Source organism: Chelmon rostratus, chromosome 15 (genome assembly GCF_017976325.1).
Source record: "Chelmon rostratus isolate fCheRos1 chromosome 15, fCheRos1.pri, whole genome shotgun sequence".
In the NCBI taxonomy this organism is placed as follows: Eukaryota; Metazoa; Chordata; class Actinopteri; order Chaetodontiformes; family Chaetodontidae; genus Chelmon; species Chelmon rostratus.
In genome coordinates this window covers 6,604,584-6,618,659 of record NC_055672.1, presented here as the reverse complement: position 1 = coordinate 6,618,659, position 14,076 = coordinate 6,604,584, and the positions used below count along the sequence as shown (strand labels likewise).

At 42.5% G+C, this 14,076-nt stretch overlaps 1 protein-coding gene across 1 annotated transcript; it reads right to left on the bottom strand.

Moving 5' to 3' along the window:
- Window positions 1–1,010: 1,010 nt before the first annotated feature.
- Window positions 1,011–14,045, bottom strand: fbln5 (fibulin 5). Its single transcript, XM_041953682.1, has 11 exons — window positions 13,713–14,045; window positions 13,487–13,541; window positions 13,180–13,228; window positions 12,732–13,013; window positions 6,825–6,947; window positions 5,778–5,894; window positions 5,467–5,583; window positions 4,406–4,528; window positions 3,728–3,854; window positions 3,375–3,570; window positions 1,011–1,781 (listed from the first exon to the last, which is right to left on the bottom strand). The coding sequence occupies exons 1-11, from the start codon at window positions 13,754–13,756 to the stop codon at window positions 1,620–1,622; spliced, it is 1,395 nt and encodes a 464-aa protein (XP_041809616.1). The 5' UTR covers window positions 13,757–14,045; the 3' UTR covers window positions 1,011–1,619.
- Between the last annotated feature and the right edge of the window lie 31 nt (window positions 14,046–14,076).

Sequence of the window (14,076 nt, the reverse complement as noted above, 5' to 3'; positions counted from 1 at the left end):
CCATCGCATTTGGAAAAGAGTGTTCATTGATATAATCCCAAATTTTGTTATAGTGCTCCCCCATTGCTAAACATTATGGTGCTCCAAAATGTGCTGATATGATCCCCAAAATTAAACTTATAATAAAGTATAATCTCCAAATTTGTTACAGTGCCCCCAAATCCCCCAAATTTACTGCTAAAAAATATATTATTAGAATCCTAAAAGGTGTCATTATGCTCCAAAATCCCACAAATTTGATGCATCGCCCCCCAGAGATTGTCATTTATGGTCCCAAAATATTTTAAATAACCACTACAACCAATATTTCATTGTAGTGCTAAAATTGTGTTGCCAAAGTTAGTACACTGCCCCAATTATGTGCCTAAATGTGCCCCCGGTGCCCCCAGATCATCAAAATGTGGTCTAGTTTCCCTAATATGTAAATGTAAATATGTAATAGCTGTTAGATACAATCTCACTATTTGTTCTATTCACCCCAAATATTCAGTGAAAATCCACAAATTCACTATTAGCTTTTATGAGTTCAGAAAAGTTGGGTGACTTTTATTGTTGACGCAGATCCCCCAGTACTGGTAGACCCCAATGTTTGCTAATTGTTACGATCCCAAAATATTTAAAAAAATTTAGTCTCCAAAGTCTCTTTGATTTGTTGATTTGACAGTTTGTTATAATCCCGCAAAATATTGCATTATAATCCCAGCATTTGCTATAATTTCAGGAGTTCAGGAGCTGCTCATGTCTGGGTTGGTTGTGCAGTGAAGACTCTTAATTGTGGTTTTATTGTGCACCCAAATCCCACAAAAGTGGCATTGTACCCCCCCAACACAGGCTTATTGATATAATCCCATTGCCAAAAATTTATATAGTTCTAAAATGTTCTGATAAAATGTGTTCTATTCATCCCAAACCCACAGATCTGTACTTTCATATAATCTTCAGTTCTACAACAGTTTATGATCCCAAACGCAGCCGTCGTTTCGGGAGTGGAGGAGTCTGCTCATGCCACGGACAGTTGTGTGGTGAAGACATTTATTGGTCTAAAAGAAACTGTGATCAATAATTCAGTTAATGACTGGTTTTTACATCATTTCAAATACTGCCACTGCAAATGCACAATTACACTTCTGCTCAGAGGAGCGACCTCGTGAAAACACACAACAACCATCTGATGGCGCTCGGGATGTGATGACAGCTCTTGAATTCAGGCATATAAAAGTCACTTTCACAGCTTATCTGAAGGGATGAAAATTCACAGACAACTGGGGGAACTCTACTGTGTTTACACTGGTACTCAGGAGGGGTAATTTCCATGTTTTCAGGTCATTTTCTAAATACAGGATGTCAGAAATTGTACACCATAAACATCCATCTGTGTCAAACGTCCATATCGCAGCCATAAAAGCTCAGTGTCCATTAAACCAGGGTGGGGATTCAAGCACAGGGATGCTTTCCCATCAGCTGAGTCTTTATCGGACGTGCCTTTATTGAGGATGACATTATGATTTCAAAAGAAAAACACAAACAAAGGTGAGCTGTCCCAAACAAACCATTACATCAGCTGCAGATGAGCGCAGCTCGCTCCTTTGGGGGTGGGCCACCAAGTCCATTTGGGACGCTCAGAACGGGTGCTCTGAGACAAATATCATCAGACGTATGATGGAGCTGCCTCTGAAGTTGATGACGTTGTTGACCGTGACCATCTCCAGGTCCAGCACCACCTCCCTTGGTCCCTTGATGGGCCGTGACAAGACGAGGGTGGCGCTCACGTTGCTGGTTTGCTGGAGGAGAAAGAAGACAGGAGGGGAACGTGAGGAACGGAGTGCAGGAAGCGGTCCAGTCTGACAGCTGCACATGATGGAGAAAATCCAAGACTTTTTATCGTTTATCACTTTTAAAACGAGCAAACACAAGCGCAAAGTCATGGAAAGTTAATGTGTTTTCCACAGTGAGTAAGGTCAGAGCAGGGCCTGTTCAAACAACGACAGCACGAGGTACAAGTCAGTGTGATAATGGTCGTGAAACGGCCATTAATCCATGCAGAGAGAATCTTCAGAGTTTAAAATCCTCCTGAACAGACTCCTGTGAGTCTGGTGTAAGTGTATTTAACACATGAGTGAAGCAGAAATCACCCTCCCAACACATTACACACACTTATTGCGCCATCTACTGGCTGCACACTGCACTGAAAGGTCAGACGCTCCATGTTTTACGTCTTCCTCCTTCTTTACAGGCATTGAGCCCGAAGCACAAGTGTTACTAATGACTTCAACAACGACTCTATTCAGACGTCATCATCCATTTGATTATTCACACCTGTGCTTTTCCTCCTGCGACATGTCAAAATTGTCTTATTGGAAAGGCCTGTTGGTGTGTAAACAAATGATGTTAAAGCTGAATTTATGTTTCTGTGGCTTATATTCAGAATCTGCTCAGACTCACATGTATCACTAAGTGATTTAGCCCAAAACTTGCCTCAGGACCATATAATAGCTGTCGTTTCATGCATTTTTTTTTCAACAAAGCTACATTTTTATTTAAAAGGAATTCGGAGTGGGATTGAACACATGAACTTAAACCGAGGCTGCATTTACAGACATGCACCAAGCTGTTTGTGGGATTATTGATCAGGTTTGATATCTGATTAGGACAAAACATTTAACAACAGGGCTGCTCCCAAAATCCTCCAATGAGACATTGCACAGCCAAAACTTTCCTGCCCCCAATTCCCCCAAATATAGCAGAGTGGTCCAAAAAACCCCCACTATTTCTGATGGTGCCACACATGTATCAAAGTAAGGAGTTAGTGTTTCCAAATCATCAAAATAGGGTGTAGAAGTCTAAAAACATGGTAATTATTACAGTCTTAAATTGTTATAGTGCCCCCAAATCAGAAAACGCTAAACTAAGACGAGAAGTTAGTTGAGGGTTTTCTAAGTAACAGATTTTGTATGTCAAAGAATTAATTTTGTCTCTTTAAAAGGATCCAGAGTGTGATACTGTGATACATAATGCTTATGCCGAGTAATCACATTTGTGAGGTGATTCTGATCTAACTCAGTCACTATAAACGTCATTAATAAGCCCTGTGATCACATGAGACTTCTACAGTGCTGCAGACTTCTGCTCACGTTCTGCAGAGAGTTTTGAGTTTCTGTGGGTGGCGCTGTTTCCTCAACTGTTAGTTCTTGCCCTCTTTATTTTAAAAGAACTGTAGTTGCTTGCTGCTGCTGTCAGAAACTAAAAAACATTACTTGCTGTTTAACATTCCTCTGTTTGATTGACCTCACAACAACAGATGTTTGATGTTATTCCTCTGAGGCGTTCACGTCACAGCATTAGGTTAGTGTCACCTTCATCGCTGAAGCACTCACCCTCATGTAAAACTCTCGTCCTTCGTTGCCCGACTTTATCTGGAAGATGTAGAAGGCGCCGGGGTAGCGCGTGGTGGCCTGCATCTGGAAGATGTCTGCAGGCACAGTGCGCCCCGACGACAAGTCCATGTGTCGGTAAAGAATAGTGAAGGGTTTGTCCCTGCAGGCAGGGTTCTCAGCAGAACACATACACTGACTGCAGAGCAGGAGACAAGGGGGGTAACAGGTAAATACATGGAATAAATAAACAAAGGTATGGCTGTGTGGTGATGAACAGAAATGCAATGGAAAATACATGAAGATGCATTCAAAGGATGAAAAACAGTTGGGGAAACTGGCGCTGAAACACTCACTTGTCACTAACATCGATGTAAGGAGCGTGACACTGTAAAGGATCCAGGCATGTATAGCCTCCCTGGAAATTGAAACATACTTGTGCTGTTGTACAGGTGTTGTTACCAGTGTCACATTCATTGATATCTTCAAAATCAAACACACAACAATCAAAGTCAGTTAAAACATCATCATCATCATCATCATCATCATCATGACAGAAAACATTTAAAAAGCATCAACAATACAATATGACTGTGCGTGGAAATGGTACAAAAACGAAGAGAGCACATAATAATGACAAATAAAGATGTTGGTCAGTGAACATATAATTCACTCATGTAGCTAGTCTCAATGCTGGCTTAAATTTATGTGCAGATGTGCAATTTTAACCACATAACAACCTCAAATAAGACACTTTTTATGTGACAGATGAAAAATATTCCTTGCAAAATGGATCAAAGTATCACAGGATTAAATTATATTTAACATTCTGAAAGAAAAACAGAAATGTTATGCATAACAAGGCAACTCACAGCAGTTTTTTTAGTCATATTGTTGTTCACAGCTGCCTAAATATTTACCCTGTGTGACACTGCATCCAAACTGCCGTGAAATCGATATTAAAAATGAACATTTGTTCAGTTCAGTCACTGTAAAGTAGTGACCATATCACCGCCTTCTGTCCTGAACTTTACCTTCACAGCTCCTGCCGTCCTCGTATACGTAATATCCCGGCGGACAGATGCAGGAGAAGGAACCGGGGGTGTTCACACATCTGTGCTGACACAGAAACTCAGAGAAGCTGCACTCATCCAAGTCTGCAGGGAATCAGAAAGCAGGATAAGTGCTCATCGGAAAAAGACCGGGAGGGCTCAGATGCCAGCGCCGCTGCCTGACAGCAACCGGGTCGAACCCGCCTGAGGCCTGTCTGTGTGGACGTCCTCTGGGTGCTCCAGGTCCTCCCACAGTCCAAAGACATGCGGGGTTAAAGAGGCTTTTAGGTGTGAGTGTGTTTGTCAGCCTGTGATACACTGGTGGTCTCTCCTGAGTGAAACCTGCCCCTCACTCCATCTGAGCTGAGAGAGACTCCAGCCCCCTGTGATGCTGCACAGGATACGTGGTTAAAATAGATGAATGGATACACAGTGTTAATGTTCTAATGTGTTACATTATCTAAGAAAACACTCACAACACATATACAGAGGGTGTATCTAGGTACAAAATACACATTTCCACTTCTTTAGAGAGAAGCTATATGTTGACGGGTGTAAATTTAGATAATGTTACATATAATAATAACAATAAACTTTATTTGTATATCCTTTCAGGCAGGAATTGCAGCTCAGGGTGCTTTACAAGAAAGAAACCACATGCACCAAGTTAGAACTTTAAATAGAAAAGACAGAATGGACGTAAAAACAGATGAATGTAAAACGAGATGAACAATAAAACCAACCTAATAATGATAATAAGGATAAAAACAAAATAAAGACAATGCATAAAACCATAGTATTAATCTGCCATAGGTAAAAATAGAGTAGAATAAGGATGGAAATAGAAATAAGGATAAAGCATCAAATCACAGCATAAAATAATAGAATATAGGTAAATATACAGTATGTGTGGAAATTGTGGATTTGAACAGAACATATCAGTCAAACGTTAATGCTCGGCATATAGAATATGCTCTTCTCCTTAAATACTGAATTAAATTCTAATTTGACACTATTAAGATACTAAAACCAGCTGGTCTCACCAATGCATGAAGTACCGTCGGACGCCAGCTCGAACCCCTCGTCACAGTTGCACATAAAGGAGCCGTAGGTGTTGAAGCAGCCGTGAGTGCACGGTTCATCTTCACACTCATCCACATCTGCAGGAACAACAGTGGATGGCAGTTTAATACGACAATGGTGCACAGCACGGAGGTGTGTGTGTGTGTGTGTTTATCTGTGTGACAGTAAAGGAGGAAAAACAGTATAATTGCCTGTGTTTGTTTGTGGGTGGTCATGACAGTGAACTGAACTATTCAAGTGTTTATTTCTGTGTCTGTGTGTGTGTGTGTACCTTGACAGGTCCTGCTGTCCGGGTTGAGGATGAAGCCGGGGTTGCAGGAACAGGAATAAGAACCAGGGATGTTGGCGCACAGCTGTTGGCAGTAACCATAGCGACATTCATCAATATCTGGTCAAAAAGAAAGAGACAAACTGGTTATGGACCACAACATCTATACATTCTGTATGTCTGCTGTGTACTGGGATATAAATAAAAACCCAGACTACGATGTAAAAAGGACTAAATAACATTTTAGTATCTTGACAATTTACTGAACTTTGCTGAGCTGCATTACTGCTCATAACCTGACGGGGCGCTGTTCTGCTAGAAAAACTGCATTGTCTTTTACTCGTAATGTGGTCCTAATTTTAAGAAATAGTTGCACTGATATCCCTGCTTGGTCTCATTTGTTTAGAGTACTTATACCAAAGTGTAATGGACCGCTTTGGTGGTTTCGGCCATTAACTGCAAATCATGTGCAACCTACTTTACTGGAAGATCAATTTTCCGCCTTCCAGGCTGCCATTAGATTCAGTTTAGTGTTGACAAATCAATTTGAGGAACTACAAACAGCCATAAAGCATCTCAGTCAATAGTTGCTCCATTTAATTCTCTGGTAGTAACTGGTACTGTATGATAGCTCCTTGTTGGTGAAATCAAATAAAACATCACACAGTTGAGACTCAGCTGCTGGACATCAGTGTTTTTTAATGTGAATCACTGAATTCACATTTTCTTGTTCACAGTGTTTGATCACTTCCAGATGTTTTTCCAAACAAGCTAGTTTGATGGGCAAATGTCAGAGCTTCCTTAAACGCACCACAACTGCAACAGATTCACTGTGGTAGATTCACTTTCTCAAGATACTTTTGCATTTCTGCAAGGTGATTTTTCACATCCTTCCAGCTAAGTGACTGGACGATTTGCTTTTGAAATCTTTCAGCATTGATGTTAATTACATGCGAAGGGAAGTTAATTGTCTACAATATGCCAAACCGCTCTTTCACAACTAATCTGACGTTAGCACGCTGATGTTTAAAAATGCGCCAGTTTACTCACCCTGGCACTGTCCACCAATGAGCCAGTATCCTTCAGTGCAGGAACAGGTGTAGCCACCTGCTGTATTGATGCAGACCTGGGTGGGGTTACAGTGATGGGAGTTTGTCTCACATTCATCGATGTCTGGAACAAGAGAAGGAGCAGAGCAGAGACAGCTTTCAGTTTGGATGGATGGATGGATAGGTGGATGAATGGATGGAGTAAGAATCACATAAAAGACAAACAAAATGACATAAGGACAAACAAGCAGACAAGAAATAAATAGATACAATATTTAAATAAGTATATAGTAATAAATAACAAAACAAATGAAATCTTAACAAGAAACTGAACATAAAGCTAGGCGCATGCTCTCACACACTCTAAATATATGCATTGATAGTGCCTGGAAATATCCTGCACATGGTTATTATAGCAGAATTGTGGTTGAATTATGAAAGCTCGTCAAAAAAAAATGTTGGCACATTAACTCCAAAGCATTTCTTGCATAATACAATAACATTTTAACTTTCAGTTTGATTATATGAGATGGTTTTTCTGTCTCAGCTTGGCAGTTAGTGAAATTGCACATATTCACTATAACTTTAGCATGCATATTAGCAGCATATTGCCTCTTCATTAGTCATTATAAAGCACTTATTAATGTCTTATTCTCGGGGTTAGGGATATTAAGATCGTAATTCATGTACAACAGTTTCATTATTTACCATCAATAAGCAGTAATATGGTCATACAGATTTAGGCATCATTAAGTGTTTTATAATGACTAATAAAGAGCCAACATGCTGCTAATATGAATGCTAATCAGCAGCTAGTTAATGGTGAGTATGTATGAATATAAAGTGTTACCAAGGATTGGTAGACAGAGTTTAGCTGCATATGAAAGAAAGTCGTAACAAAACAGGAGTTCTTCCTAAAGAGGGTCGAGTAAATTTCTTTGATTGATTGACAATGATGATGTTGATTTCCATGTCGGAGTTTTGCTTTTTTTTTGCCTTCTCTAAGAACTGTATTATCTTGTTTTATCTATTTTTTTTTTTTTTTAAATTTCTAATTAAGCCATCTGCATCTGTTTGGGGTGGGAATAAAACGTTCAGGCCATAAAAGCTACATATAAGCTACACAGTCTCCTGATTTCAACTCTCCTGCAGCTTTTCAGGTTGCATGCATTGCTCAAAAACATGCCCACTAGACCAGAATTTCCCCTGCTGGCTCAGGCATTGCAGCAGCAATCTTCTAGTCAAAAGTCTGTTCTGCACCACTCAGGTTTTCACCACCCTGTGATTAAAAAACTCTTAAAACAACAGTTCACATTTCAATGCAGCATCAACTTCCAATTGTTTTTGCACAAGATTTAAGATTTCTCAGATTACAATCTGAATTCCTTTGACGCCCCTGGAGCAGCTCACGCACTACATCATAACAGCCACATTTCCTTATGAGGATATGACAAATCAAAAATTCCAACCTCTGTTTATGGTTCTCAGACCATGAAGTCACCAATCTCTAGAAAACCGGTGGGGGAAGTGGGTGGGAGCCTGGCTCTCTGTTTGGACAGGCAGCTTTGATAAGCGATAACGTCTGTCGGTGGGACCGTTGCCCTCTGTGCCAACTTGGACCAGTGGCCCTTCACGGGGGTGGAGGGGGCCCGGAGCGCTCGGCCGCCCGCCAACAGCTACACGGCCCCGGCACCTGCTTGCAGTTACCAGTCAAAACCTCTCTGAAGGGTCTTCATCTGCACACCATGTGTAAGCCTCACTGCAGATCTCCAACATGCACACACACAGGCTGCAGGAGCGCTTCAAGTTCAGCTCCTTATATAGACTGTTTCATGAGCTGCCGCTGACAATCCTGATTAACCTCAGGGAAGACATGACAGATGGGATTTGGTTGAAATGTCAGAAAGTTGCTCAAATGGAGGAAAAGTGAGAAAAGTTGAACAGTTGAAGGGTTTTGACAACAATCTGTGCACAAACTGATTCAGAATAATCCCAATGCCAGGTCCTCTTGGTTGCAAACATTAAAATATCATCTGTGTTCATCGCCTATCAGCTCTCAAAACAAACACGCTGAATGTGATCAGAGGCAGTTTCCAACTGAGCGATGAGGAAAACGCCACAAAGTTTCTCATTTTCAGATCAGCCGCCATGCACTTTTGAGTTTATCTGTTGGTTTCAAAAGCCCACGAGGCTGGAAACGTTTCTCAAGTCCCGGAGGAGCATGTAATCCTTCGACTCAAGCAAAAACATGAAAATCCCCCAAAACTGGAGTCATGAGAGGAAATGAGCAGTACAGCCCCATATGGAACTTAAAAGAGCTGAACTCTGGTGGCATCGTTTCACTTGGTGTGTAAAAGCTTGCTTGGTGTGTTTAATGGGCCAGTTCACCCAAATTACGAGCATATTCTCCCATGTGGCACGATTCATGTCTGCTCATGCAGGTAGTTTGGCTTTTCCGTGCAGAAGACTTGAGACATCTGCCTCCGAAGTTTTGCAATCCATTCAGTGATGAAGGTGAATAAAATTTCACAAGTTCTCCACAGAGCTTTGAAAGCTGATATCTGAATTATCTACAAACCTCGTTGTAAACAGTTTTTATTTGGAGAATGCAGCTCTGGAAGTGAACACACTGAAGTCTGTGGATGATTGTTTGTGGAAAGACATGCTGGACACCCCTGGTCACATGCTTTCATTCTGGTTTGAGCAAGTTCCTGTTAAAGGAACGTTTCAACTTCTTGTGATTGGCGCTTATTTGTTTTCTTGATTAGAGTTTGATGGGAAGATTGACCTCATATCTGTTTGTTCAATATGAAGCTGCAGCCAGGAGACAGTTATCTTAGCTTAGCATAAAGTCTGAAAACAGGGTGCGCAGTTAGCCTGGCTCTGTCTCAAGGTAACAAATTCCACTTACCATCACCTCCTTACCTTGTTTGTTTAATCTACACAAAAACCTAAGTCTAAAAACAGCAAGTTGTGGTTGCAAGTTGTACAACACCAAATAGATAGTACCAAAAATCTAAGAGTAAAAAGCCAAGAAATACTGATGGGATGCGATGTGTTAATTATTGCTTTAGAGGTGCTGGTATAAAGACACTTTACCTTTGGACAGAGCCAGGCTAGCTGTTTCCCCCTGTTTCCAGTCTTTACGCTAAGCTAATGCTTACTGTACACATGATAGTGGTATCAATCTTCTCATCTAATGCTCGGCAAGAAAACAAATGAGCATATTTCGCAAAAAAAATATCAAACCATTCCTTCAAGGACAAATCTCTGCTACAGTATACAGTGACTGGACTACAATTTTGTTTCCCACTTTGAGTCAGCACTTTGGGGAAGGTCCTTTCCTGTTTCAACATAACAATGCCCCAAAGTGCAAAGCCAGGTCCAAAGAGAAATAATTGGTGTGGAAGTTCCTGAGTGGTCTGCACAGAGCCACAACCTCAACTCAGTCCAACACCTCTGGGAGGAACGCCAACTGCAAGCCAGGCCTTATCACCCGACATCGGTGATTGTGACTGAATGGGAGCAAGTCCCGGCAGCCAGGCCGTGAGGTTTCTCCCCAGAAGACTGGGGGCGGTTTGATTGATGCACTTGGTTTCGGAAAGTGTATCTGCATGGCTAGATAGCACCAGGGGTTGGTCAATAATAAGCTGCTGCAAGGATGGATTTCCGAAAGCGAAGAGCGGTATAATACTCCCGCACACCATAACGCTGCTTGTAAAATGCTTTTGCAGGACTAGCAGACCTTGGAAAAAGAGACCCACACATGCATAAACGCAATCCAGAGGGTTAATTAGTTCTATTGTTCCCCCAGACTGGTGCCACTGGTGGCATTAACTTAAAGACAAAGCCATGTTTGTTGCAGGTTCAGACAGGAAGTCACAGTCTGTGCAATTTCTGCCCCATAGCAGCATCAATCAACAGACCCATTACATCACCCCCCCAACACACAAACACGCACGCACATGCACACATGTATGCACGCCCGCAGACGCACACACACACCCACCAGCCTTCAGGGGCGAGAGGACTCATTACAATCGGCCTCCACAGAGGAATGCCTGTTCTCCAGGCTCGGCGTGGGCACAGATTTGGTAACAAATGACCTCATCTTTGGCACTCTGACGGTGTAGTTTACCCAAACAAGGTTGTGAGTCCATTCCCTGACAGGCCCTCTCCCCTACAAAGAGGAACAGTCCGTATTTGTGCATGAGCTAAACTCTAAAGCTCTCTTTAGAGGGAGAAAACTGCACTATATGTGTACATTTTCCACTCATTACAGGGTCAAGGCTGATTTATCCCAAATGACAGAAGAACGCCCCAAATGGACTTTCAGAAGGCCATTTTCAACAGCTTGTCCCAGCTGGACACACTGTGGTAATTATGCTGAGATGTATTTAAGACAGCTGCAGGGGAACATCAGACATTCTCTGTTTATCTGACAGCTGGGATCTCTTGCGATTGTGAAATTCAACAGAATCAATCAGAAGGCAGAAATTTCCTCTCTGTGAGGAGTTGAAGGCCCCTCTGCTCCGGTTGGGCGACGGCAGACACGCCGCTGCACCGAGCATCAAACGACATCTGTCCTTGGATCTGATGGATTAATGCATTCCCCTGGAGTTCAACCACAAGCTTTAATGGCTTACACTGAACCCCTGGCATCTATCGCCTTTCCCACGTGTCACCTCGTCCATCTAGTTTCACTCTAACATCTGATAAACAGCAGCAGAGAGCAGATGTCGGGACCGTCTTTCTCAAAACATTCACAAGCAGAGAGAGCAGCAAAGGGGCTAGAAACTGCGAACAGCTGCAGCGCAGGACAGACCCTCGCATCTCTTGCAGGTAATTGTGCAGTAATAATCCTTAATACTTGCTGGGAATCCTCACTGCACGTCACCTTTTGAGACTCACTACACTCTCGCTGCAGCCAAGAGAACCACTTTGTAAAACACTGCTGGAAAAGGACAGTAAAATTTGACCTTCATCTAAAAGTGGTTCCCAGCCAAAGGGGTCAGGATCCTGCCAAACAGTCGCTTTATAAATCTTAGGGGTTACAAGATGATAAACATGGTAGGAAAGCAAAAAATTCCATTTCGGTTACACAAACTTAGTTTTTTCTCCAATCCTGTAGTTTTCTTCAATAATTTTGCATCTTCAGGTGAATAAAAAGCTAAATAAAACGATCTGAGAAGGAACCTCTTCTTTGAACTTTGAACTGGTGACATATGCAACCTGTGACAAAGGGGTTTGTATGCAGACATGGCTTCATTTAAGGGGAGCCCACCCTGCAACCACTGTGGTCGCAGAAAAACAAGCTGACTTCAGGCCCATTGGCTGCATTCGCTGTCTGTGGTGAATGGGAGTACATGCTGACCTGCTGTGAATAGCTAAACAAGGTTTTTGGGTGGCCGGTATAAACAAACAACTGAAAACAATGGGCAGCACTTTTGGAAAAGCTGAAGACCTCTGATACATAAGACCAACAGACTTGGACGTCGTGGTGCTTCCTCCACATTTCTAAACCTTGAAGACGACTAATTTGTTCATCAGAACTTTTCTTTTCCTCTCAGGATCCCTTAGGTTTACCCAGTAGAGACGGCCTGACCCCTTGGGCTAGAAACCTCTGGACTAAACAACCAAACCATATAAAGTTGTTAAAAGTAGAGCCACCTCTCCAGCCGCAACAGTAAAATGCTGCTTACACATGTTTATTCATTAATATAAACAACTCGATAATGTAATTTATGGTAATGGAACAGTCACAGGTGACATTTTTCTGCAGAACAATTACTTTTACTTTTGATTCTCTAAGTAGCTTCGACTGCATGTACTTGCATTTGTACATTGGTAGTTTTACTTAAGTAAAGACTGTCAAGTACTTTCTCCACCACTGCAATCAGATACTTACCGTTACAGGTGCCATCCTCTGCAGGGGCATATCCCAGGATGCACTGTGCAGTGGTCCTCACTCTAGGGTAGCTGGGCTCCACAGATCTCGGAGCAGCCGGGACAAAGGTTTCTGAAAATCCAACCGACGGGTCCGGGTACACCGGCTCGGGCAGGGCCGGGGTTTCCGGTCTGTACGGCTGGTTGTATAAGCTCCTCGGGATGCACAGGTAGCCTCCGTTCTGGTTCACGCAGTGCATGTCTCCCCGGCAAGCATCTGGCAGCATACGGCACTCATCCACATCTGGAATACAGAGCGGTGCATTGATAAGGCCATTCCTGCATCCAGAGCATCTGTGGGCTCGTGATGCATTTACTTCTCATGGTTAATTTGGGAATCTATTCTTCATATGGTTCAACATGCCCCAAATGTAACTTCACAGTATGAGAGAAGGGGTCATGTCACTTACCTCTACACTGTCTTGCCCTGCGGTCATACGCAAAACCTTCTGTGCAGGTCTGAGGAGAGATGAGGACGCTGTTTGAGCATGTTTGTCCCTTTGACCATGACTCATGTTTTCTGCAGTTGTGGAACTTTCTGGCAACTAGAACTAAACTGTTCATGCAAAATGATGACAACAAATAATCCAAGTTGTATCTGTTATTCACAGTCAGCTTTTCCATCTTTACATATTGACTTTGAAACATTTGCAGACACTGACCATGACCTTGAATGAATGAAATCCCTAAAAACGTGACTTCAGTGAAAGGTGTTACCTGTCCGTGTCCAGGCTGGATACAAAGCAGAATAAATACCAGAGCTGCCAACATCCTGCAAAGAGGGGATTTCAAGTGTTCAGAGACAGCGTCGTTGGGAAAAAAAAAAAAAAGAAAAAAGAAAATGAAAAAAGAAAACAGGAACTCGGCGCAAGCATCCCGTTACATATTCATTCAAACACAGAACGAAAGGTCCGTTACGCAGACGTAAATGAAGATTACTGACCTTGCACAAGAGCAAAACCTGAAGCCACGTATTTCAAAAAGCATGGTTTATGGTTCCTCTCAAAGGAAAGATTTAGCGGACCCGTAAATACTCCACAAATCCCCGCTCCGCTTCCCAGCAGGGCTCTCACCACCCCCCAACTATGCGCCTTTACGCGAAAGCCGACACCAGGTTTTCATTAACCGCTGTCTGGTCGAGCTGAAGCTCCGGCACATTGACCAAGTGTTGCAGGAATGCCTTTTCAAAATGGACTGTTCTGTTGCTGCCCCACTCTGTCGGCTCTAAAGATTATTTAGCAATGCAAATTGACGGGCCCCCTCCGAGCACTTTCACAACAGCTGGATTCAATCAGGGAAAGCCAGCC

Coding starts and splice junctions, on each gene's coding strand:
- fbln5 (XM_041953682.1), bottom strand. CDS start 13,756: ATGCTTTTTGAAATACGTGGCTTCAGGTTTTGCTCTTGTGCAAG. Junction 13,542..13,712: donor AGGTTTTGCTCTTGTGCAAG/GTCAGTAATCTT, acceptor CCCTCTTTGCAG/GATGTTGGCAGCTCTGGTAT. Junction 5,895..6,824: donor CATTGGTGGACAGTGCCAGG/GTGAGTAAACTG, acceptor CTTTTTGACCAG/ATATTGATGAATGTCGCTAT.